Source organism: Podarcis liolepis (assembly GCF_965112155.1).
Source record: "Podarcis liolepis genome assembly, chromosome: 17".
NCBI lineage: Eukaryota > Metazoa > Chordata > Lepidosauria > Squamata > Lacertidae > Podarcis > Podarcis liolepis.
The window spans coordinates 5,972,955-5,998,591 of NC_139571.1; the positions used below are offsets into that span (position 1 = coordinate 5,972,955).

The following is a 25,637-nucleotide window of genomic DNA, read 5'->3' on the forward strand; positions in this document are numbered from 1 at the left end:
TGCGAAGCACCTCCAAAACGGAAAACTCTTTCGTCTAGCGAGTTTTCCGTCTTGCGAGGCATTCGTCTTGCGGGGCACCACTGTATTGGGAAGACACACAGAGAGAGGTTCAGATTCCTGTTCATTCATCCAGGGCAGACAGGATTCTCTTGGCCTCCCTTCTCTCAAAGTCAGACTGTGTTCTGAGTGCTGCAGAAATTGTTGATAATAATTTAACAAAGGCATATTGTTTCCCAGTACTGGATGTCCTTCCAGCTTTTTGATTATTCTGGCCTTAGGCATATTGCTTATTACTTTATCTTCTTTAATCTGACAGTCAGGAGTTGCTATAGATGGACTGAAATTCCCTCACAATGCTATTTATTCCTCATGGTAAACTCGTCCTTTCTCCCTCTGCCCCACTCCTTGGCTAAGCATGGAGTTCATGGTTGTTGCTGTCATCCTCCTCCATCATCCTGTTTTCCTCAGGTCAGTCGTCCTTGTTTCCTCAGAATCCAGGTGTTGCCACAAAGGGAGGACCGTTCTCTGGAGATTGAGGGCTACACAACAGTGACCCCTTCACCATTCAGTTGGGCCACCTGGGCATGGATTTGGATTCCAGCTGGCGGTGATTCTGCGCCAGTACTTTGGCGCGAGGAGCTGGCTTTCAGGCCCTCAGCCCGTGGAGGCCCTGTTCTCAGGATGCCTGGCCCCCAGCCATCCACAGGCCCCCCCACAATGAAATCAAACCGGTCCAGCGGAGTGTGCTCTATGGTACACAGAGACTCCTCACCCAGATAGCCCGGGTTGGCTCCCTCCATGGATGCGTCGTCTCCCGGGCTGCAGCGTCCAGACTGGGGACCCTCGGTCTGGGAGGCTCGATGGCGGGTGACCTGTTGAGTGTCCAGCTGCGGCTCGGCTCTTCGGAAAGAGTAATGGGCAAAGATGCCGATGAAGAACATCTCGACAGCCAGGGAATAGTAGTAGATCACTGGAGGGGTGAAGAGAGAATTAAGAATATGGTACGCTCCGCAGCAGAGGTGGGGAACTTCGGCCTGCTAGGGATTCAAGTTTGGCCCAGGAGGTGGTTTTCCCCCAGACCTTGCCCACTCTCCCCACATCCAACATCGTATGCAATTTCAGGTGTCAGGTGGGTAGAAAGAGACTTGACTACCAGTGCTCTCCCAGTTGTGCATCGGCAAGGGAAAGCAGTTTCCTTACACCAGGCTTCCTCAAACTCGGCCCTCCATATGTTTTTGGCCTACAACTCCCATGATCCCTAGCTAGCAGGACCAGTGGTCAGGGATGATGGGAATTGTAGTCTCAAAACATCTGGAGGGCCGAGTTTAAGGAAGCGTGCCTTGCACCTTCCTTTGATGCTTGGGCCAGACCAGCCTTCGCCAACCTGATGATGACCTCTGTAGGTTTTGGACTACAACTTCCATCAGCCTCAGCTAGCTTGGCAGGTGCCGTAGTTGCACTAGCAGAAGCCAGCACAATGATTCCGAGTCACATAATAACAACAACAACAACAATAATAATTTATTATTTATACCCCGCCCATCTGGCTGGGTTTCCCCAGCCACTCTGGGCGGCTTCCAACAAAATATTAAAATACAGTGGTACCTTGGGTTAAGTACTCGTTCCGGAGGTCCGTTCTTAACCTGAAACTGTTCTTAACCTGAAGCACCACTTTAGCTAATGGCCTCCTGCTGCTGCCATGCCACCAAAGCACGATTTCTGTTCTCATCCTGAAGCAAAGTTTTTAACCCAAGGTCCTATTTCTGGGTTAGCAGAGTCTGTAACCTGAAGCATCTATAACCCGAGGTACCACTGTACAATAGTCTATTAAGCATTAAAAGCTTCCCTAAACAGGGCTGCCTTCAGATGTCTTCTAAAAGTCTGGTAGTTGTTTTTCTCTTTGACATCTAGTGGGAGGGCGTTCCACAGGGCGGGTGCCACTACCGAGAAGGCCCTCTGCCTGGTTCCCTGTAACTTGGTTTCTCTCAGCGAGGGAACCACTAGAAGGCCCTCGGTGCTGGACCTCAGTGTCCGGGCAGAACAATGGGAGTGGAGACGCTCCTTCAGGTATACTGGACCAAGGTCATTTAGGGTGTTAAAGGTCAGCACCAACATTTTGAATTGGACTTCCCCTGCACACCTCCACAGCCTCCCCAAATCTGCTCCAGGGGGTTGAGGGAACCCCGAGAACTGCATGGGCGGGAGAGGGGCACTGTCAAGCATGCAGAAATGTTTACGCTGATGGAACAATCTCCTTAGCTCTACTGTGAATACAACTCTTGGGGTGCACTAGGTTAGTGAAGGCTAGCCCAGATGACGCCCTGCCCCTTGCCCAAGAGCCAGCTTTTTAAAGGAACTATTTTCCCCGCGCCCTCCTCTGCCCCCTGAGAGACCCCGCAAGGGGGCAGGGAACCTCTCTGGCGTGAGACAGCAAGGAAGGCAATTGCCCCTAAACGGCAAGTCAGAGAGGGAGGTTGGCTTGCCCATCAGCCAGCCACCCTCAATGGCGCCTGCTGCAGGCTCCTGGCCTCCACGAAGCAACTTACCTTGGGAGCGTGTCACCGGGGAGAGGGGTGGGCTGCAAGGGATGGCCCCCACTGCCCCCATGGTCTCCAGGATCCCACTCTGCAGGCCGCAGAGGACGAGAACCAAGATGATGCAGACAAACTTGGAGCGCAAGCTGTAGCCGTTGAGCGCTGGCTTTGTGGCTTTGTAGAAGAGCAAGTAGCCATAGAAGGATAGGAATGTGGAGATGGCAATGATGGCGTAGATGTAAGAGTTTGGGTTGGTGTAGCCCACCTGGGAGAGAGGGATGGGCAAAGGTGAGATGTCAGATTCTGGGACTCCCCCCAGCAACATGTGTTTGGGCCCAGAAATGGAAACGAGAAAAATTACCGACGGAAGAAGAATGGCAGACGAAATTAATGGACTATGCAAAATTAGGTAAGATGACAGGTAGGATTTGAAACCTGCAGGACCAGAGATTCTCAGAGGACTGGAATAAATATGTGAACTATTTGAAAAGCAGTTGTAGTCAACAGATTACGCTAGTAGGGTTGCAAGAAGCTTTGTAAGGAGGAACATATGAAATATTGTAAGGAAGGTTATGAAGAGAGCTATTAGTTAAGAAAATTAAAAGCAATAGTGAAATTAAGAAATGTAAATTAAGTGAAAAAGATTGGAAACTTTTCAGATGTGATTGATGGAAGTCAAAGAATTGTATAAGGTATGAAATTATGTTCAGTGATTGTTGGAAATAGTATGTTAAATATAAATTAAAAATATATTAAGAAAGGAATGTGGAGATGGGAATGATGGTGTAGATGTAAGAGTTGGGGTTGGTGTAGCTCACCTGGGAGAGAGGGATGGGCAAATGAGATGTCAGATGCTTTGACTCTCCCCAGCAACACGTATTTGGGCAAAATTATCTGTCACGAATGGCACTTTCAGAGCAAGACTTTTGAGTAGAAGTCCAGGGCCCCCCTCAGCAGCAGGAGAGAGTGGGCCCACCCAAAGTGGCTTATGCCATTTTGAGTAATGCACATTAGCTCCTAAAGAGCCACAGACACTTACCCATGGACGCAGTAAGACTGTTAAGCGCAGAATCTAAAATTCCCTAACTCTACTGCTGAATGGTGCAGTGAAGATCAGCACATTTGAGAAAACGAAAAACACAGTTCAAGGTCCTGAAACATTAGCTCTCGAGAGTATATTTAGGTTGTTGTTTTTAGGACACCTTTCTTAAGTTTCTTCCTACAAATTAATACCACAGGGTTTTTTGAAATATTAAGCAGGGGTATAAAAATGTATGAAAATAAATCATGGAAAAGGCTAAGCTTCAGCACTAGTACTTTGGTATAATCAGAAATGTGAACAGCTTGCCAAACTGCATATAAATAGCAGGATACAATAACTATAGAAAAGCTCAAATTTCTACTGTAGCTAATCCCATCCTGATCCATAGCCTAATCATGAAATCACTGGATCAATTTATCTGGCTTTAAATTAACAGAGAAGATGGGAAATGCTGTTGCGCTCTTTGTCAGCAGGGATCATCAATGTTTTTTAAGGCACATAGGAAGATCTGAATTTTTGAATGAGTGCTGTGGGCCCCACACTTGAGCAAGTATCTCACAGAGAGAGAGAGAGAGAGAGAGAGAACTCACACACCATTTCCAAGGGATCTGGGTAAAAGCTGGATCCAAAACAATCTGAGCCTTGAAAAGTGCATAGAGCTAAAAGAAGAAGTGGGAAAGAACATTGCTTTTCTAACTTCCCCTTTCAGGTCTATGGACATCTCAAGGGAGAAAATGTTACCTTAACCACCCTCCATGCTTCATGGTGGGGTGATGGGTGTGTGTGTGTTGAGATAAATATTTTGTGAGCGCCAGCGGAAGACCTGAAGGGGACCACTTCATATACATCTCTAACATAACATAGTTCTATCTATGGAAGTCCGGAGGTGGTCTGGGGGCCAGAACTGGTGGTGGTTCTGCTTATATCACCCAGGAGTGGCCCTTGCTGTTCCCTCTTTGCCTGTTAACCAAGGCAACACAATTCTTTGAACTTGCTTCTCACATTCATTTCCTTCCCACCTTTCAATTTATGTCCTGCACTTACTTGAACTGGAGGCTGCTTGCAAGCTTTCATTCCCAGGGCTGTGGAATTTTACTGTGCTTTTAAAATCCCGATGAGCAACTTTTAATTGATACCAATCCACAGTTGCCCCATTCCCTAATTGCCAGGTTTGCCCTGGGTGGTCCCAGCCTGGTGCTCAGGAACGTAACAGCATTTTCATGGTAAGATCCAGCGGCGATACCAACCTTGTTCTATGGTTGTCATCCAAAGAAACTACTGCTAAGGTTCAGCCAAAGCTTCCTATCATTATGCATACAGAATTTGAGCTGCCTTGCCACATCAGTTTGATATGCTTTGGCTATAATTAAGACCAGCTTTGTTACTCATAACAATGCCCAGATTCAAGTCAGCTCAGTCCAATGGAAGCATCTATCAACAGACCAAAGAATGGGCACCTGTCACTTTCCTCAGGAAAATATCCAACCTGCAGCATCACTGGGAATACCAAGTAACCATTCTGTGCTTAATAGACATGCCCAAGGTGTGACTTAATTCCCTTCCTCTCTGCCTGTTAGCCATGAATTTCACAGCCAGAATTACTTACATCGCCATAGTCATATTTCTCATCCGTCCAGAGGATAAGGGTGACGAAAAAGAGGATGGTCCTGATGACAGAGAGCTGATACACAGCCAGCGTCATACATCGCAAGTTTGTTCTGTAGAAGAAGAAGAAGCCAGTGGTTTTCTTTCTTTTCTTTTTTTTTAAAAATTATTTAACATAATTATTACAAAATATAAGCAAAATATTGCAAATATATACATACATATATATTTCAGATAAGCACACATATGTAAAAAAGAACAAAAGAAATAAAAGAAAGAAAAAGAAAAAATAAAGAGAAGAAGAAGAAAAGTTGGAAGAATTTCTTCCAAATTTATTCTACAAATATCTCAATAATAAAATGTCATTGACTGACTTCCACCGCTTACACTGCACTTCCTATATACAACCAGTCAGGGTGCTGCAAGAAACACTGGCCTCTGTGCCTCTTCCCTTCCCTTCCTGCTCTGATGCCCTCTCATGTCTCTGCCTCCCAAAGGCTGGCACAGCTATTTGTTGCAGCAGCCCTGACTATAAGCTCCCCAGGTGAATGGTGCCTCTGGTTCTGGCCACACATAAAGGTAAAGGTAAAGGGACCCCTGACCGTTAGGTCCAGTCATGGATGACTCTGGGGTTGCAGCGCTCATCTCGCTTTACTGGCCGAGGGAGCCCGCATTTGTCCGCAGACAGTTTTTCTGGGTCATGTGGCCAGCATGACTAAGCCGCTTCTGGTGAAACCAGAGCAGCAACGGGAGCTCACCCTGTTGCGGGGATTCGAACCACTGACCTTATGATCGGCAAGCCCTAGGCTATGTGGTTTAGACCACAGTGCCACCCTTACACCCTTACACATAAATTAGATACAGTGGTGCCTAGCAAGACGAAATTAATTCGTTCCGCGAGTTTTTTCATCTTGCGAAGCACGGTGTCGGAAAAGTTTTGGAAAAGCTTCAAAAATCACCAAAAACCTCAAAAAAGGCTACCACACCGCGTTCTATGAGTTGCTCCTCGAAGTCAAGTCGCAACTGTATTAACAGCGTTAAGAAAAAGGAAACAAACTTGCAAAAAACGCAAGACGTTTTCGTCTTGCGAAGCAAGCCCATAGGGAAATTCGTCTTGCGAAGCAGCTCAAAAACCGCAAAACCCTTTCGTCTAGCGAGTTTTTCGTCCTGCGAGGCATTCGTCTTGCGGGGCACCACTGTACATTAAAAATCTAAAACTAAAAGCAGCATAAAACAAGAACTAAGAAAATGAGACATTGAACGGGAAAACCAGAATAAGGAAATGTGATTTGCTAAATTGAAACTACAGAGTCATGAGAAATTGAAGACCAAAGTACGAGATTGGCTCCATTATTACCAAATAATGGAGGTGTATAAACAAGACAGGAAAATTGGCTTCCAGGTGGAGAAATCAAAATTAGAAACAGAATTGCTAGAACCCAATGCTAAGAATTTGTCCAGAATGTATAACTTGTTGCTGAAATGGAATACACAAGATGAAACAGTTAAGTCAGCTATGATTAAGTGGGCACAGGACATTGGTCATAACATTATGTTTGCAGACTGGGAACAGTTGTGGACCACCGGTATAAAATTTACGGCATGTAATGCCTTAAGAGAGAATATTATGAAAATGATTTACAGGTGGTACATGACCCCAGTCAAGCTAGCAAAAATATACCATTTGCCTGATAATAAATGTTGGAAATGCAAAGAAATTGAAGGTACCTTTTATCACCTTTGGTGGACTTGCCCGAAGATTAAGGCTTTCTGGGAAATGATATATAATGAAATGAAAAAGGTACTTAAATGTACTTTCCCTAAGAAACCAGAGGCCTTTCTCTTGGGCATTGTCGGCCAATTGGTGCCAAAGAAAGATAGAACATTTTTTATGTATGCTACAACAGCAGCAAGAATACTCATCGCTAAGTATTGGAAGACACAAGATCTACCCACTCTGGAAGAATGGCAGATGAAGGTGATAGACTACATGGGACTGGCTGAAATGACTGGCAGAATCCGTGACCAGGGGAAAGAGACGGCGGATGAAGATTGGAAGAAATTTAAAATTTATCTTAAGAAATATTGTAAAATGAATGAAAGCTAAAATGTTGAGGTTTTTAGGGGGGAAAAGGGGTTTACAGCTGTAAAAGATTAAGTAAAAGAAAAGAATAAGGGATAATGTTGATAAAATTAAGTGTTAGGATTTGCTGAAATAATTTTGGGAATTGGGATGTAGAAAGGGGAGGTTTGGGGGAGTCGACGAAGTAAGGTTTATGAAAAAAAGCACATGAAATTATACATGTTTGTTTGTTTCTTTATTTGTTTGTATTGTCTATAAAAATTTTTTGTAAAACCAATAAAAAATTTTATACAAAAAAAAAAAAAGGAAATGTGATTTGCAGAATTTTTAGAGGTCAACTAATTCAGCCTGGCTCAACATTTTATATGTATTTAAAAGCACAGGGTTTGCGCAGCCATGGAGATAGGAGAATAAATACGGTAGAAGGCATATTAGGAGGACAGCTCTAATGTGAAGGTCTGGAAGCTTCAAGTTGTTGTACAACATGAATGTGTGTGTTTGTGTCATTGTAGGACCTTAAGGAAAAGGCTTATCACCATCTGTCATGTGCTAGGCACCACTGAGAAATAAAAACAAAACCACAAGTCCTTGCCTGCGCTTTTCATAATCTAAAAATGTAGGCAAAAGGAACAAGGAGATGTGGGGAATGAGGAAATTTTGCAGAGCCTGATGTAAGAAGGGGGCGGAATGCATTTAGTTGAGCTGTTCTGGATCAGTTGCAGATTATAGGGTACAATAAGGAAGCTATAATGTGCAGGACCAACTCTGACACGGCACAAAGGCAGGCTCTGCTTACCTGTTGGCAGCAATTTCAGGAAGGCAGCAACAGCAGCAACAGGGGAAAGGGTTTGGAGAAACGCGCTGGCTCTCCAGTTGCTGGAGCATTCGGTCTGATCCGCCAAAGAAATCTCTGATCAATGCAAGGAATTTCCAGAGGGTGATGGAGTGGTAGCTGTAGGAACAGGAGAGTTACAGACTATGCTATGCATCTGCTGGATCGAAGAGGCAATTTTGTGGAGCTGGAGAGGACTAGTTGGTGGAGCAAGTTCAGACCTTAGGCTTAAGTCACCTTTTGTTTGTATGATATACACAATATCCTTCCTTGGGTTCTCAGGCTGAAATGTGGTGCACACGTTCAAGACACAAGGCTACAAGGCCACATCCATTTTGAAGGAGGAAAGGTGTTTCTGCATAATATTTGTTGTGAAGGTGGACATGGGGAAATGGAAGGTGGGATGAACAGCCAGAATGACGCTATTCTATGGTCCCAGTGAAGAGGTCCTTGTGCTCTAGTAGTTATCAGTTTAATAGACCTGGGTCCAAATGCAGCTACATTTGGGTGGTGGGAAATGATCCAGTGGACCAGCCAGCCAGTAAATGGAGTCAGTGCATTGAGGGAATCTAGAGCCTTACCTGCAGTAAACGTTCCATAATGTGGCATTGGGATTCTGGAGGAGAATCTGTTGCAACTTGAGTTTGCCCACCGTCTTCATGAAGGAGACCGCCATGCAGTCATTAAAGGTTCACAGACTCCTTCCCAAAGGTGATGGCAAACTTCATTCACCATAGAGTCGTTTGTCAAAAAAAGCAAACACAGTGGCAACTTTAGTTGCATCCTGTAGACCAGCTGTGGGGAACCTGGGGCCCTCTAAACGATGCTAAACTACATCTCCCATAAGCCCCAGCAAACATGGCAATGGCCAGGGATGATGGGAGTTGTGATCCCGCAACATCTGCAGTGCCAAAGGTTCCCCAGCCTTGCTGTAGATTTTTCGAGGAAAAACAATCCTGAAGTAGATAACTTCAGGTCTTCTTGGCAGTAATTCCCTCAGGATAAAGGTAAAGGGACCCCTGACCATTAGGCCCAGCCGTGGCCGACTCTGGGGTTGCGGCGCTCATCTCGCTTTATTGGCCGAGGAAGCCGGCGTACAGCTTCCAGGTCATGTGGCCAGCTTGACTAAGCAGCTTCTGGCGAAACTGCGCAGCGCACGGAAACGCCGTTTACCTTTCCGCCAGAGTGGTACCTATTTATCTACTTGCACTTTGGCGTACTTTTGAGCTCCTAGGTTGGCAGGAGCAGGGACCGAGCAACAGGAGCTCACCCCGGGATTCGAACCGCCGACCTTCTGATCGGCAAGTCCTAAGCTCTGTGGTTTAACCCACAGCGCCACCCGCGTCCCTTAGGATAAATTACATTTAATCCTGCTCCTTCCACCGCCTGTTCCCACTCCCATCAAAAGAAACTCACATGGAGGCCACAAAGTTACAGACGAAGGAAGTGCGAGGGATGAACAAACCGATGAGGGAAGTGAGACTGAACACCTGTTGGATAAGGAGATGGGATATGATATTAAAAGATTTGCACCTGGTTTGAATTGCAATTTGTCCCTAAGCAGCACATCCCTTTACACAATCCATTTTATGCAAAGCACATTCAGCGCACATTTCCCCCCACAAAGACTTTGGGGTGCTATAGTTCACCCCTCACTGAGTTACGGTTCTCAGTAGCCCTTCACAAACTACTGTGCTCAGAATTATTTGCAGGGGGGAGCAGAAGATACTGTGAATGTGCTTCAGAAGTGTCGTGTGTATGCAGCCTTCCATTTAAGCCACTAGATGCTACCACAACATGAGACTGCATACGAAGCCAGCTAATTACACATTTGTGTGACGCAGTTATGTGTGACAAGTACCTAGGGAGAGCTGCAAGCATGGAAACATTGGGTTGCAGGCAATTAACTTTTACTCAGGGTAAACTTGTTGAAAGGAATGGACCCAAGTGTTAGCCAGGATCCTAAATCAGCTTCACTGTGGTTTCTCAGCTGGATTTCCTAGGAAGTGAACACAGGGTTGCAGTCTTAAGAGGCTGAGACGCAAGGGAAGGCTGCCCGCCTCCTTTGCCCATTCTTACCGGATAGACCCCCAGGATCCAGAGGGAGAGGCTGGTTCGGCGGGAGCTGTTGCCATGGCGCAGGAAGAAGCCCATCTGCTCCAGGAAGAGGCCGACTTGCACCAAGCCCAGGAAAACGGGGACTAAGAAGATCCAGATCTGAGCCTTGATGACTGTGCAAAAGGGACAGTGGCGAGTCAGGGAATAAAAGCGCAGAGATCCCTCACGCAGGAATACTACAGAGCACCTTATCTGACCCAGAAGCCTTTCTTCCTGACCCCAGATATACAAGGGCTGGCTGGGCTTTTTCATGTGTGAGGAGAAGGCACTCTGCACATGGTCAAAGGCACTCTGTTCTTACTGCACCATGTCCCATGGCTGAGTCAAAAACAGAGTAAGTTCTGAAGCCCTTTCCTCTGCCTTTCCGTACCCTCTGGCCGGCCCTCCTTGCTTCCAACCACAGCCGCATCCTGGTCATGATTCTCCACCCCACAACAGCTTCCCCAACCTCACCTTGAAAGATCTCCGATGACAAAGGGAACTGACCCCCAGAGAGAGAACAATTTGAGGCGCGCGCCATTTCCCTCTCTCCTGGACAGGTGCCTCCAGGATCTCCCCACCCTCAATCAATAATCGCTTCCTTTCCCATCATTAGTCACCACATTAATCATTGACACAAGCCAGGCACAGGTGTCTTGACAACAGGGCCAAGTCCACCTCTCCTCACCTGCCAGGGAATCCTGAACCAGGGCATTATTGTGCCATGAGGGCAGACCCACGCTATATATTTAAAGCACATTCAACACACATTTGAAGCTCATGACTTCTCCCAAAGAATCGCGGGAACTGTATTTTTCCCTTCATGGAGCTTATTTCCAGCAACCTTAAAGGTAAAGGTAAAGGGACCCCTGACCATTAGGTTCAGTTGCAGATGACTCTGGGGTTGCAGTGCTCATCTCACTGTATTGGCCGAGGGAGCTGGCGTACAGCTTCTGGGTCATGTGGCCAGCATGACGAATCCGCTTCTGGCGAACCAGAGCAGCGCACGGAAACGCCGTTTACCTTCCCACCGGAGCGGTACCTATTTATCTACTTGCACTTTGACGTGCTTTGGAACTGCTAGGTTGGCAGGAGCAGGGACCTCACCCCATCACAGGGATTCGAACCGCCGACCTTTTGATCGGCAAGTCCTAGGCTCTGTGGTTTAACCCACAACGCCACCTGCCTCCCTTCCCAGCAACCTTAACACCATAATAAATTGGTTACTCTTTTAATGTGCCGCAAGACTCCTGTTATTTTTTACTGTCTCTTATCCAGTGCTGCTCTGAACACAGGGAGGGTTCTATTCCCTGAAATCCTGCTGCCTTGCTGCCCAGTGTGCTCTGCCCACAGAACCCCAATGACTGTATGCTGTTTATAACTATGGAAGTCAATTTCACTGGACTTCCAATCACCATTCTATTAACAGTCCACACATGTACAAACCTTCTTCCCTTTTAAATGTGGGTATTGTATTAAACAGTAAGCAGTAAATCACTGCAGTATTTCCCCCCTAATGTTTATTTTACAGGTAGCAAATCAAATGCAACTGACAAAAGCAAAATAGCCTTCCTACCTCTCATCCTTTTTCTGAACCTCATTGTTTTACTGGAGCAGCAGGAAACACCAGTTTAACATAAACATATTTTGGCCCACTGAGAAGTAAGGAATTGTGCCTTGTTCTACCCATTTCATAGGACTCGGAGGGGTGACCAGATGCAAAATGGCACAGAGTTCCTGTGTCTTTAATAGCAGCAGAGAAAAGTGAAGCCCAGCACGTGCCGCTTTTCAGGCACCTTCACAGCCACATTGTCAGCCAGAATCCCCACTTTGAAAGGTTCCCTTCACTTCCACATCTGGTGCATATTGGGGCAGCAGGGGAGGTATACCTGTGGCTTCACTTTTGTTCCTCATTGCCACTAGTTCCAGACATCACGCAGAGTGAGGGAAAAAACTATTGTAATATAAACAGAAGTGATGCGTGTGTTGTCAGATTTCCGAAATTCTCTTTTTAATCATAAATTTTTATTAGTTTTAAATTACAGTCCAATAATAAAAAGGTAAAGGACCCCTAACAATTAACTCTAGTCGTGAATGACTCTGGGGTTGCGGCGCTCATCTCGCTTTACAGGCCGAGGGAGCCAGCGTTTGTCCACAGTTTTTCTGGGTCATGTGGCTAGCATGACTAAGTCGCTTCTGGCATAATGGAACACCGAAACCAGAGCAGCGTACAGAAACGCTATTTACCTTCCTGCCAGAGGATGGTGTTTCCTGCTTGGCAGGGGGTTGGACTCGATGGCCCTTGGGGTCTCTTCCAACTCTATGATTCTATGATTCTATGAAGGCTGTTGGGTTTTCAGACATAATGCCAAATCAGTTATGAAACTCAAAGTGCAGAAAGCTTGTGGGGCATTAATTCAATTCTATTTTACGGTGGGTGGCCAGTTACTAGAACCTGTGTTGAAAATCTTTGCCAGTAAAGTGGTCTCCCAGATGCTCTATGGCGTAGTGATATGGGGCATGTATCCAAATGCTAACAAAGCCCTAGAAATAGTGCAGAACAAATTCCTCAGGAAAGTGCTCTTGCTCCCCAATGGGATCCCAGCTGCTCCTCTGCGTGGAAGCGGACGTGACAACCCCTTGACCCAATATCAATTACAAGATCTTCAGGTGATCATGAAGATGGAGCAGAGGCACTAAAGAGATTGTCTCTTCAGGTCCGATGCAGAAAGGGATTTAACCATGATTGCCTCTACCAAAGGTTCACCATGGTTCCCACTTATCAAAACGGAGCACATCTGAGCTAGTTGTCTGACAAAGCTCCCATTTGCAGTACTAACAATCATTTTTACAGAATTACAATTCCAGTCGATGCCCTTGGCGGTGGTGGATGGTCGGTACGGCAAAGTACAGCACAAGGAGAGACTTTGTGTGGTCAACCTTGCGTAGAGGACCTGTACCCCTATTTATTGCAATGCCCGCTATATATAGAACCAAGAGACCGATTTATAAAACCCCTGCTTACGAATGGGTTCTGCCACTTGAACAGGGCGGAAAGGGTGAAATGGCTGCTGAGTGATACTGATGACTTCATAACTTATAAAGTAGCACTATATGCCTTGGCAGCTAAGAAGATCAGGAAAAAGAACTAGATAAAATAGCGGTCAATTGCAAAGGTGATCCGGACATTTGAGCTGGCACATTCTATCTGAGAAGTTCCTGCTATTCTATCATATGCAACAAATAATTTCTAGAAGATGAGACTGTTGTTTATTGTATTTGCAGTGCCTGATGTATTTATGGTTTTTATGGTTATTGTTTCCCCCCCCCCCTTTTGTTTCCTTTGTGAATGATGCCATGGCTTTTGGCTAGTGCAATAAAGTTTATGATGATGATGATGAGTTATGATATGACAGAGTTAAGAATCTTACAGATATCAAACCATGGTTTCACTTGGTATTTTGTTACCAGAAAACAAGCCATGGCTTAGGAGGCTAGGTTCATGTGTTCAACCAGACTTTGGCTAAACAAATAATGGCTTAATGTTACATGCAAGCCAGGCCAATGAATCAAAACTAACTCGCCCAGTCCTTCCATACTGGCTGGCGGGCGCTCTGCAAAGCCTCATGTAGAAAGTGTTTCGCTGCTTACAGTGCAATTAATTCTAACCCTGTCTACTCAGAGGTGATGCCAACTGAATCCACTGGCTTTTAACTCTAACTCTCCCTGTCAGAGTTAGAGTTACGAGTATATTTGATGCAGAAGGTGAATAAAGAATGGATATTTATTTAAAGAGTATTCGAAAAATTACTGTGATAACAAAATTCTCCTGGCAGACCTTGAATGATTCTTGTAACATACTGGCTAATAGAATAGTATGAAAAGTTCTAGGAAAACAAAAATAACAAGAAGGCATTGTGGGTAAAACGACAAAATAAGAAACAGTACAATGAGAATAATCGGAGGTTTATTTTATATACTTCATCTTTTTTCTTTCTTTTCCTTTTCTTTTCTGTAAAATATGTGTAGGTTGTGTATCTTGTTTGTAAATATTGTATTATGTATTGTCATGTAGGTTGACGTTGATTGTTCAATAAAGTTCAATTTCAACTCAAAAAGAAAAAAAGAATTCAGTGGGGTTTACTCCCAGGCAAATGGAGTTGGGCCTTTTTCAGCCTGCAGCTCCTGTCCTCTGCCTATAGCCCCCATGCTCCAAATAGTCCGAAATAGGTAAAGCGCAAGAGAACTCTTTCGACCACTAGCTTTCCTATACTGCTTTGTAGGTCTGCCTTCACAGATGTAGCAGAACGCTGAGGTGGTAGACCAGGCTTCACCCCACTTCAGACTGCAGGGCTTTGAGTTGCATTTGTGATTTGCTCCCCCACTTAAAAGGTCAGGCTGCTCAATACTGTGGTATTTTGTACTTGTAGGGAGTTTTGAAAACCAAAAAACAAGGGGAGCTTCAACCCCACACTACCCTAGTGATCTGAAAAAGTAGAATCAATTCTGTCACTCTTTGCCTCATCTTTTCTGCTCATGGAACAGCTTCTAGGGTGTATCCATATTTAGCTTTTTCTTCCAGGTGCAGTTATGTTCTGAGCTGCAGGATTATTCCAAGGGTGACTACTGTCTGCTTCTGCCTCTTCTTAATTTTGGCCACCCATTCCTTTTGCAGGTACAGGTATCAAACTCACAAACCTTTGCTGCAATAGAAGGGATTACATCAGTGGTAGTTAACTACACCACTTAAACAGCTGCAAGTTGTAGGATGGAACCTGCCAAATAGTACTGGGACTTTTGCAAGATGATAACGTAAAGATGAAGCAAAGGAATCCATGTTTAAGATTTGGTGCCCTGTAACGGGTGGCGCTGTGGGTTAAACCACAGAGCCTAGGGCTTGCCAATCAGAAGGTTGGTGGTTCGAATCCCTGCGATGGGGTGAGCTCCCGTTGCTCAGTCCCTGCTCCTGCCAACCTAGCAGTTCAAAAGCAAGTCAAAGTGCAAGTACAGTGGTACCTCAGGTTAAGAACTTAATTTGTTCCAGAGGTCTGTTCCTACCTGAAAATGTTCTTAACCTGAAGCACCACTTTAGCTAATGGGGCCTCCCGCTGCTGCCGGAGCACAATTTCTGTTCTCATCCTGAAGCAAAGTTCTTAACCCGAGGTACTATTTCTGGGTTAGCAGAGTCTGTAACCCGAAGCGTATGTAACCTGAGGTACCACTGTAGATAAATAGGTACCGCTCCAGTGGGAAGGTAAACAGCATTTCCGTGTGCTGCTCTGGTTTCGCCAGAAGCGGCTTAGTTGTGCTGGCCACATGACCCGGAAAAACTGTCTGCGGACAAACGCCGGGTCCCTTGGCCAATAAAGTGAGATGAGCGCCGCAACCCCAGAGTCATCCGTGACTGGACTTAACTGTCAGGGGTCCCTTTACCCTTAACCTACTCAAGGGGCCTTTTGATCTATTCACAATCAAGGGAAGGTGCAATGTTCCTTCTCTCCCCTTGCCTTTAATGCAAATTTTTAGGTGTAGCCGTGACTCTAACCAACAGTAACATGCATGGAACCCGGGAGTATAATTATTCCATTTTATAAAATTCTGAAATATAGCTTTTATGGTATGTATTCTGAGCATCTACATATAATCTGGCATGGAGTAAGTAACTTGAGCATCTGAGTTTTCGGGGGGTGAGGCAATGGAAGAAGCTTGTAGTCCGTATAATTGCAGAGGAAGAGAACTGGAATAAACAGGAATTCCACTGGTCTTGAATAGGCAAAGCTTCAGTTCATTGCACGGCTCCCATTGATCACTCTGCATGTCTATAGTTTCCTGCCCCTTGGCCATCCAGCCCTCTGCTCCCTGTCTTTTTATTCTTTCTGCAAAAATCCCTAAGCCTTTGAAAAGCGAGGTCTTGGAAACAGGGCCAGCCCAAGACATTTTGCCACCTGACGCAAACCACAAAATTGTGTGCCCCCCACCTGCCAGGGAAGAACAGGCGAGTGAAGATCTACATCAGGAACAAGGAAGGATTCAAGATCCACTTTGGGAACAAGGAGGGAGTGCAGTGGCAGCAACAGCAGGCGATGTACAGTGGTACCTCTGGTTGCGAACAGGATCCGTTCCGGCGGCCCGTTTGCAACGTGAGCAGAACACAACACACGTCTGCGGGTTGCAATTCGCCACATCTGTGCATGCACGCGACGTCATTTTGCACGTCTGCTCATGCGCAAGCGGTGAAACCCGAAAGTAACCCTTTCTAATACTTCCAGGCCGCTGCGGGACGCAACCTGAAGATGCTCAACCTGAAGCAAACGTAACATGAGGTATGACTGTATTCCTTGGAGGTTGGTTCTGTTGTCCCTGTGGATCCTGCCACCTGAGGCAGCTGCCTCACCTTGCCTCATGGGTGGGCCGGCCCTACTTGGAAACGCAGGTACCATAACCTCCTTAATCTGCATCCCCTGCCCTTCCCTCAGAGACAGCGAAGGGGAGACGACAGAAACCCATATACAGTTTAAAAGAGACGGTGATTACAATCAACCAATCATCAGACTTTACTGAAGAAAGTGCCCATAATCCCAACAAAAACCAGGGATGCCATGACAGCAGCCGGTGCAGTTCTGACAGTCAGCCGCAAGGGAGCAAAAGGAGCTAATAAGAGAGCATGCATGGGGAGAATGTGGGGCAACAGCTCTAACATAAAACAATCACATTTTAAATCATACAAGGAGGAGAAACGGTGCTGCAACTTCCACAACTGGTCATTAAAGGGAGCCCCAAGATGGGCAGACAATTTCCCAGGGGGGCGGGGGATGTTGTGTCCCCAAACCATCATGAAATGGGGGCAGAAGGAGGGAAGGAAGTCTAAAACCAAAAGCAAGACCAGCTCTGTGTGTCTGGGCCACCTTTCTCAGCAGCCCCTTTCCACATGGGACCTGATTTTCTTCCTTTTGTGAGGGCATAGGGTCAGGGCCTGCCAGCGCATGGCAGAACACAGTATGCCCTGCCCAGAGGCCCCTTCCCTCCGTAAGTGTCCCGAGAGGGGGGAAAGGGGCCAGCCAGCATGTCCAGGGGTGCACAAGCCCGGGACGGCATCCGACTTCCTTGAAGGAGACGAGGTCTGCAGGTTCTGCCTCTCCTTCCTGGACTTCTGCCCCGTCGGCACCGAGGTCGCAGCTCAGCTGATGAGGCGGTAGAAGACCCAGGAGGCGAAGGTTGCCCAGTGGCTGGCCCAGCTCAGCTCAGACCATTTGTGCATGGTGTAGGACATCCCGTAGCCCTGCAGGGTAAGGAGAGAAAGTTCTTACAAATGTAAGCTTAACACAGACAAAGAAGGAGGTGCTGAAAGGGAGGGAGACTCCAGGCAGGCAAGTTTAGCTGCCCCCCCCAATGCATCACAATATTTCTGCAGCAATCAGTGGGCCCAGCCTATGCCACAGAACGGCATTTAATTTCTTTTTCCAAAAATAGCATAATTTGTAAGTAATCCCTCCTTACCAGAAAAAAACTCTTCTGGGCTTTAGTGCAGCGCAAACAGTTTTGCCATGCTGAGCGCTGAGCCTAGGGGGCGCTACAGGGTGCCGCAAATATAATAAAGTAAATTGAGTAGAACAGATGACAAAAGGCATAGGGCTCTGGATTTTGAGCTTGCATAGGGTGGCGTGGAACTTTGACTTGTCCTGCTTCTTCAATGTTTCTACTATCGCCTTAGTGTTCCTTTTTGATCCCCCCAAAAAGCTCAACAACTTTGGTCCACTTTTTCCTTTAAAAAAGCTCAACAACTTTGGTCTATCTTCTCCTAAAAAGAGCTCCACAGCTCCTGGCAATGATAATGGGTAGATCACAGCCGGTCTTTTTATACTGTGAGTAGACCGCTGTCTCTTGGGAGCTGGATGTGCCTGTCCTAAAGTATGCTCAATAGACACACAAGACGTAACCATCTGTACTTTTGAATAAATAAGGTATACTATTCATTATATCCAATTGTAGATTCCAATAGAAGTCTCGTAAAGTTCATGAACTGACTAGAGAATGAACTGATCCACAGGGTCTTCTGCATTTTTCGTTGAACTTTATGAGACTTCCGTTGGAATCTACAATTTGATATAATGAATAGTATCCCTTATTTATTCAAAAGTACAGCCGGTTACGTCTTGTGTGTTTATTGAGCATGTTTCATGTAACCATAGGTTTGTTGTTGTTGTCCTAAAGTACGGCCACCACAACTGCCCACTGAGTCTGGGCTTTGCCCCTTTTACCTGCTCTTCCACGGAGTCGTCTGCATCCATGTCAAATAACGAGCCGAGGTAGGACAAGTGGAAAATGGCGAGCGCTCCAAAGAGCAGGTTGAGGAGGTAAACCCAAAGACTCTGCAGGAGAAGAAGAAGAAGTGGAGGCTCAGTCCAGGTGCACCCAACCAGGAATCACTCTGCTATAACCGGCAGGGATGGAACCAAGCGAGGAGTAAGGAGCACACTTGGCATGTTCAGCTGCACCCACCCCCATCCTAAAAAGGGAATGCAGGAGACAGAGCAGAAAAGACGTCCGCCTGAGACCTGAGGCACCAGGAAGACTATACAGTCATACCTCAGGCTACAGACACTTCGGGTTGCGCAATTTTGGATTGCGTACTGCTCCAAACCCGGAAGTACCAAAATGGGTTACTTCCGGGTTTTGGCACTTGCGCATGTCCAGAAGCACTAAATTGTGCTTTGCGCATGTGCAGAAGCGCTGAATCGCAACCTGCGCGTGGGCAGATGCAGCGCTGCAAAAGTGCTTCCCGCATGGATCACGTTCGCAACCCGAGTGTCCACTCGGAAAAACAATCTCTCAAAGGACCTGTTGATGGCATTTTACCATTGTACTGTGGAGAGTGTATTAACTTATGGTCTCTGTGTGTGGTTTCAGAGCTGCACGGTCAGGGGGGAAACAATGCTGTCCAGGGTTGTAAAGCAGAGAGAATAACTGGGTGCACGCTTTCCACCTTGGATCAAATCTATGCTTCCTGGTGCCATAAGAAAGCTGCAGAGATAGCGCAGGATAGTGCGCACCCTGGAAATGATCTCTTTCAGCTTCTGACTTCTGGAAGAAGGTATAGGGTTATACCTGAGAAACAGTTTCTATCCAAATGCGATTTTGGTTTTAAAAGCAGTATAAGGAGTCTCTATGGAGTATATTGTATTTAAAAATGGGGTATCAGAGTTTTTAGGGGGCTAACCAGGTTGGGATAGCAGGCTTGTTGGTTTTTTAATGTCTTGTGTAGATTTTTCAATTTCGTTGTTCTGTATGGGACAATGACAATAAAGATTATCGTATCGTATCGTATCGTATCATCACTGTATATATTGAGCTGCCAGACCATTGGTGTGGCGGCATAAAGGGGTGCCTGTAGATCCTCAGAACCCAAGGCCCATCTCACCGTGTTGTGGCGATGTGAACACCCTGGCGGGCACCTCTTGGAGAGTATGCAGGCATCAAAGATGACGGCGAGCCTCTTCCGGAGAACTAGGCAAAAAGAAAGCGGTGGTCCCAGAAAGTTAGCGAAAATGTATAGAACTAACTCAAATCTCTGTTGGAAATGTAAGGAAAGAGGGCACCTTTTAACATACATGGTGGAATTGTAAAAAGACAAAGGAATTATGGGAAATGATATATAATGAATTTTTAAAAAATAACTTTTTTTGAAAGACCAGGAATTTTAGGTACATGTTCATGTACGTGACTACAGCTGCAAGGATGTTGATTGCCCAGTGATGGAAAGAAGACAAGATACTGACAAAGTCGGAATGGAGGATGAAATTACTTGACTATGCAGAGACTGCAAGACTGACTGCAAGAAAAACAGAAATCAGGAAGATCAAAACTTCAATAGACAATAGGACAAATATAGATTGTACTTAAAAGAACAGTGTAAACACTTGAACTCTTTGGCAGGCTTTGAATGACTTGCAATGTCACATCAACTTTGGATATATTGGAGAACTGTAATTCGGATGAACTATAATATGCAGTTGATTAAGATACTTAAAGGACCCACGGAGGCGAGGAGGGAAGTCCTAAGATTTGGAAGAATCTTGCTTTATTTTAGATCTTATTGAAAAATGTTAATCGTGATTTATTTTGTAAAACCAATAAAAATTATTGAAAGAAAGAAAGAAAAGAAGTGGTTGCATGTGAGAGGCTGTGCTCAAGAGCTGTATTTGCTGCTTAAAGCCTAAATACTGGTTTTAGGATCATGGTTTGTTAACTGATTGCGGTTTATTCAAAGCACAGTTTCCTGTATTTGGATTAAACCGATCACTGTGGTTTGTTACATACGGCAAAAGAAAGCTTTGAATGCCATCCCCCCGAGCGCAAGGGAGGGAGCAAGGGGAGGAGGGGGCATGCATGTAACAAACCATGACCTGTCTTTATGTCTGAACTGGGCCAATTTCTGGGCCAAGGCTAGATGGAGGTAAAGAACCACCCAGATTTGGTCCCCAACCAAAGGAAAGAGGGAACTCACCGTGTTCAATGTAAGTGATAAACCCCAGGGAGAGCAGCACAGCCGCCAGATGGAAGCTCAGCCCCTAGGAAGGAAGAGGAAGAGAGACAGTTCCTCAGTTGGAGCAGCAATCTCAGGACAGGGGTTGTGTCTTGCTTGCATTCTTGAAGAAAACTAACTGCTTTTTAAGGGTGTTCCCCTCCCAAGAAGAGGCTTAATGAAGCAAAGACAAATGGCAGTTCTGGACCCCGATGCAATAGTGCCCACTCCCCTGAAGTCTTGCTGATTGCAAGAAGCTCTTTTTGGGGGGTCTCAGAAGGGAGGGTGGGACGCAGGTGGCGCTGTGGGTTAAACAACAGAGCCTAGGACTTGCTGATCAGAAGCTCGGCAGTTCGAATCCCTGCGACGGGGTGAACTCCCACTGTTCGGTCCCTGCTCCTGCCCACCTACCAGTTCAAAAGCACTCCAAAAATGCAAGTAGATAAATAGGTACCGCTCCAGAGGGAAGGTAAACGGCGTTTCCATGCGCTGCTCTGGTTCGCCAGAAGCGGCTTAGTCATGCTGTCCACATGACCCGGAAGCTGTACACCGGCTCCCTCGGCCAATAAAGCGAGATGAGCACCACAACCCCAGAGTCGGCCACAACTGGACCTAATGGTCAGGTGTTCCTTTACCTTTACCTTTACAAGGGAAGAGCAGAATCTCTTCTGGGCTGGCAAAGTCATGCGGAGTCTCTTTCAGCAGAGATCAGGGAATTCAGGACCATGGGCAGCTGCCAGTGGGCCCTCCCATCTGCAGCTCTCTCTCCTGTTGCAGCTACAGAGTGATGTTGTTTCAGCAAAGAGCTGAAGCCTTAAGGCAGCTGGCAAGACCTATACAGTGGTACCTTGGGTTACAGACGCTTCAGGTTACAGACGCTTCAGGTTACAGACTCCACTAACCCAGAAATAGTACCTCGGGTTGAGAACTTTGCTTCAGGATGAGAACAGAAATCGCACGGCAGCAGCAGAAGGCCCCATTAGCTAAAGTGGTGCTTCAGGTTAGGAACAGTTTCAGGTTAAGAACGGACCTCCGGAACGAATTAAGTTCTTAACCTGAGGTACCACTGTACTGCAGTTATCCTTGACTTCTTGAAGGAGCTGTCTGAGCTCTAGAAAATGACTTTTTCTGCTTCTACAACCGCTGGCTTCTACATGGGGCTGGAGATGACCGGGGATTCATCCTCTGAGCTCAAGGAAGGTAAACAGGCCCTGTCCTTACAGGTTCCTCTCTGAGTGGATCAGCCTGTATCTCATAGACATCTGCCTCTTCCTCCGGGCTTGGCAGGGGATCACAGTGCCTCTTTTCCATATAGAATCATAGAATTGGAATAGACCACAAGGTCCATCGAGTCCAACCCCCTGCCAAGCAGGAAACACCATCAGAGCACTCCTGACATATGGTTGTCAAGCCTCTGCTTAAAGACCTCCAAAGAAGGAGTCCACCACACTCCTTGGCAGCAAATTCCACTGTCAAACAGCTCTTACTGTCAGGAAGTTATTCCTAATGTTTAGGTGGAATCTTCTTTCTTGTAGTTTGGATCCATTGCTCCGTGTCCGCTTCTCTGGAGCAGCAGAAAACAACCTTTCTCCCTCCTCTATATGACATCCTTTTATATATTTGAACATGGCTATCATATCACCCCTTAACTTCCAGGCTAAACATGCCCAGCTCCCTTAGCCGTTCCTCATGAGGCATCGTTTCCAGGCCTTTGACCATTTTGGTTGCCCTCCTCTGGACACGTTCCAGTTTGTCAGTGTCCTTCTTGAACTGTGGTGCCCAGAACTGGACACAGTACTCCAGGTGAGGTCTGACCAGAGCAGAAAACAGTGGCACTATTACTTCCCTTGATCTAGATGCTATACTCCTATTGATGCAGCCCAGAATTGCATTGCCTTTTTTAGCTGCCGCGTTACACTGTTGGCTCATGTCAAGTTTGTGGTCAACCAAGACTCCTAGAACCTTTTCACATGTACTGCTCTCAAGCCAGGTGTCACCCATCTTGCATTTGTGTCTCTCATTTTTTTTGCCCAAGTGCAATACTTTACATTTCTCCCTGTTAAAATTCATCTTGTTTGTTTTGGCCCAGTTCTCTAATCTGTCAAGGTCGTTTTGAAGTGTGATCCTTTCCTCTGGGGTGTGAGCCACCCCTCCCAGTTTGGTGTCATCTGCAAATTTGATCAGGATGCCCTTGAGTCCATCATCCAAGTCGTTGATAAAGATGTTGAATAAGACCAGGCCCAAGACAGAACCCTGTGGCACCCCACTAGTCACTCTTCTCCAGGATGAAGAGGAACCATTGATGAGCACCCTTTGGGTTCGGTCAGTCAGCCAGCCAGTTACAAATCCACTGAGTGGTAGCATAGTCAAGACCGCATATATAGCACTTAGAGCACCCTGGAGCTGTCACCTGCTGCCATTTCCACCTCTGCCTGGCAGCCATTTGGTGCATATTGGGAAGGAAACTGATGAAGGTCAACAGGTTTGTCCTGAGTAGCCATTAGTGAAAGGGAGGGATGGTCAGGCCAGTCCTGCCTTGCAGCAGGGCAAAGCAACCTACAGTGGTGCCCCGCAAGACAAATGCCTCGCAAGACGGAAAACTCGCTAGACGAAAGAGTTTTCCGTTTTGGAGGTGCTTCGCAAAACGAATTTCCTATGGGCTTGCTTCGCAAGACGACAATGTCTTGTGAGTTCCTGCTGGTTTTTTTCCCTTTCTCCCCCCTTTTTCTAAGCCGCTAAGCCGCTTATCAGCTGATCCGATCAGCAGATAAGCCGCTAAAAGCCGCTAATAGCGCTAATCCGCTAATCCTTCAATGGGCTTGCTTCATAAGACGAAAAAACCGCTAGACGAAGAGAATCACAGAACGGATTCTTTTCGTCTTGCGAGGCACCACTGTACTTTAGGCAGCACCCAGAGGCGGGGTGAAATACTGCCAAAATGCCTGGGGACTATCCATGTGATTGTGACCTGCCTTGGCGCCTCTTACAGGTAGAAAGATGGGGCACAAATGTTTGTGATAAACAAATCAGTACATGTTTCATCATGACAGGGTGCGACCAAGGAACGGGAAATAGCGGCTTCTGTAAAGGGATACTCACATGTAGGAGGGCACTAGCTGCATAGGTTACAATGATTGCTGAAAAGGTGCCCAGTTTCAGGGAGTTCTTGAAGACATCTGGAAACAGGCGGAGAAAGTTAGTGATGGGACAAAACGTTCTGCTTCCTACTGGATGCCCTGGCCAGCTTTTCCCCACCTCAACTGAGATGCAGTAGAAGGCACTTACTTCAAGCTACTACATTTATCTGTTCCAGGCACTCGGCCACTGAGTTTCAAAGTATTTTCTGGAAGCTGTCACTCCTCTTCTTCCCACATAGCACTGGATTGCTGAGAATCTCTCATACCTGGCCAGTTCTAGGGCATGACGCTTCCACAAACTTAAGAATCTGAACAGCCTTGCTGTTTGAGATTAATTTTGAGGGAAAGGAAAATGTGGCTCTTCCCGATCTTGCTGGACTACAACTCCTATCACCCCTGATCACTAGTCATGCTGGCCGAGGCTGATGGCATTTGGAGTCCAACAATATCTGGAGAGTGCACGTTCGCTATGTATCTTGTTCAGCATTCTGTTCCCAATACTGGCCACCTGGACACTTCTGGGAAGCTTGCAGTAGCCTTACCTTTGTCATTTAACCATATCATATGGAAATCATAGGTAGACTGCCTCCTAACAAGGAAGCTCCATTTAGCCATCCTGCCAAGCAGCTTTGGACGGGCTCATCCTCCACAAATCGGTTCAGACTATTTTAAATCCATCACATTTCATGGTAGAGAAACTCCACAGGTAAATCACACCTTGTGTGAAGAAGTACTTCCTTTTTTGCCAGCCCAGAACCTACTTAAAAGGGGCTCCTTTACCTCTTGACTAGTGAGAGGCAAAGAGATTTGGATCTGTCGAAATGCCCAGCATTGGATGAGAAGATAACTTAGTCCATTTCAGGGCTCACAGATCTGAAATATTTTCCCCACTCCCCAATCTGCACGTGTGGATCAACCCTACTATATTATCTCAAGTCTACCCCCAGGATTTGTAAATACTTAGAGCAATAGAGAGGAGTTCTGGGTATTCTACATCCCCCTTCCCAGTAGTAAGAGGGGGGTGAAGACAATGGGAGACCCAAGAACCTAACTATGCTGGGAAGCATCTTCTGGGGGGGCCACAGGTTCCCCATCCCTGCCATAAGGGGTCACTGACCTCCCTTCCTCAGGGAGCCATTGTCAGGGGCGAGTCAGACACAGATGCCCACGGCTGAGGGTCCTCGTGCAGCCTGTTTCTAAGGCTCCACATAACTAACACAGCAGGTGTACACATCCTTACAGGAGTTCAGCCAACGGGACATGGGCAGGTTCCAGCTGGTGACAACCTCCACCATGGAACGGGGCAGCTCCACATTCAATGGGCGAGACACTGTCAGATCCCTGGAAGGAGGAGGGAATAAAATCATTATGCAGGCCAGAAATCAGGAAGCATTTTTTGATAGGGATTTGCCAAGAAAAACAAAGAATTTATTTATGTATGCTACAACAGCGGCAAGAGTCTTGATTGCACAAGGATGGAAGAATGAGGAAATCCCAACGAAAGAACAATGGCAAGAAAAACTGACGAACTATGCAGAGCTGGCTAAATTGACATACAAACTGTGGGACAACGACAACTGACTTTAAGGAAGAATGGGAGCTTTTCACAAATTATCTAAAAAGACAACAAAATGAACTGGACTCCTTGGCAGGTTTTGAATAAACATCTGCAAATTTATTAGGTGAACATATGATAGACATAATAAAGATACAGTCATATCTCAGGTTAAATATGCTTCGAGTTGAGCGCATTTGAGTTACGCTCCGTGGCAACCCGGAAGTAAC

The 25,637-nt window shown here is 46.2% G+C and overlaps 2 protein-coding genes across 3 annotated transcripts in view; both read right to left on the reverse strand.

The window, feature by feature from the left end:
• Positions 1 to 86: 86 nt before the first annotated feature.
• On the reverse strand, positions 87 to 10,997 carry LOC310696927 (organic solute transporter subunit alpha-like). Its single transcript, XM_083483123.1, has 7 exons — positions 10,668 to 10,997; positions 10,176 to 10,327; positions 9,513 to 9,586; positions 8,061 to 8,216; positions 5,183 to 5,294; positions 2,547 to 2,799; positions 87 to 970 (listed from the first exon to the last, which is right to left on the reverse strand). Exons 1-7 carry the CDS (start codon positions 10,732 to 10,734, stop codon positions 540 to 542), a joined length of 1,245 nt encoding a protein of 414 aa, XP_083339249.1. The 5' UTR covers positions 10,735 to 10,997; the 3' UTR covers positions 87 to 539.
• Positions 10,998 to 16,723: 5,726 nt separating this feature from the next.
• Positions 16,724 to 25,637, reverse strand: part of PORCN (porcupine O-acyltransferase) — a 29,346-nt gene continuing 20,432 nt past the window's right edge. For both annotated transcript variants that reach the window (XM_083483110.1, XM_083483109.1), the window contains 6 exons: positions 25,093 to 25,193; positions 23,815 to 23,891; positions 20,698 to 20,761; positions 19,612 to 19,697; positions 18,452 to 18,562; positions 16,724 to 17,472 (listed from right to left, as the gene is read on the reverse strand). In XM_083483110.1, coding sequence (XP_083339236.1) covers positions 17,371 to 17,472; positions 18,452 to 18,562; positions 19,612 to 19,697; positions 20,698 to 20,761; positions 23,815 to 23,891; positions 25,093 to 25,193 — 541 coding nt within the window. In that variant the 3' untranslated portion in view covers positions 16,724 to 17,370. The remainder of the gene's footprint in view (positions 17,473 to 18,451; positions 18,563 to 19,611; positions 19,698 to 20,697; positions 20,762 to 23,814; positions 23,892 to 25,092; positions 25,194 to 25,637) is intronic.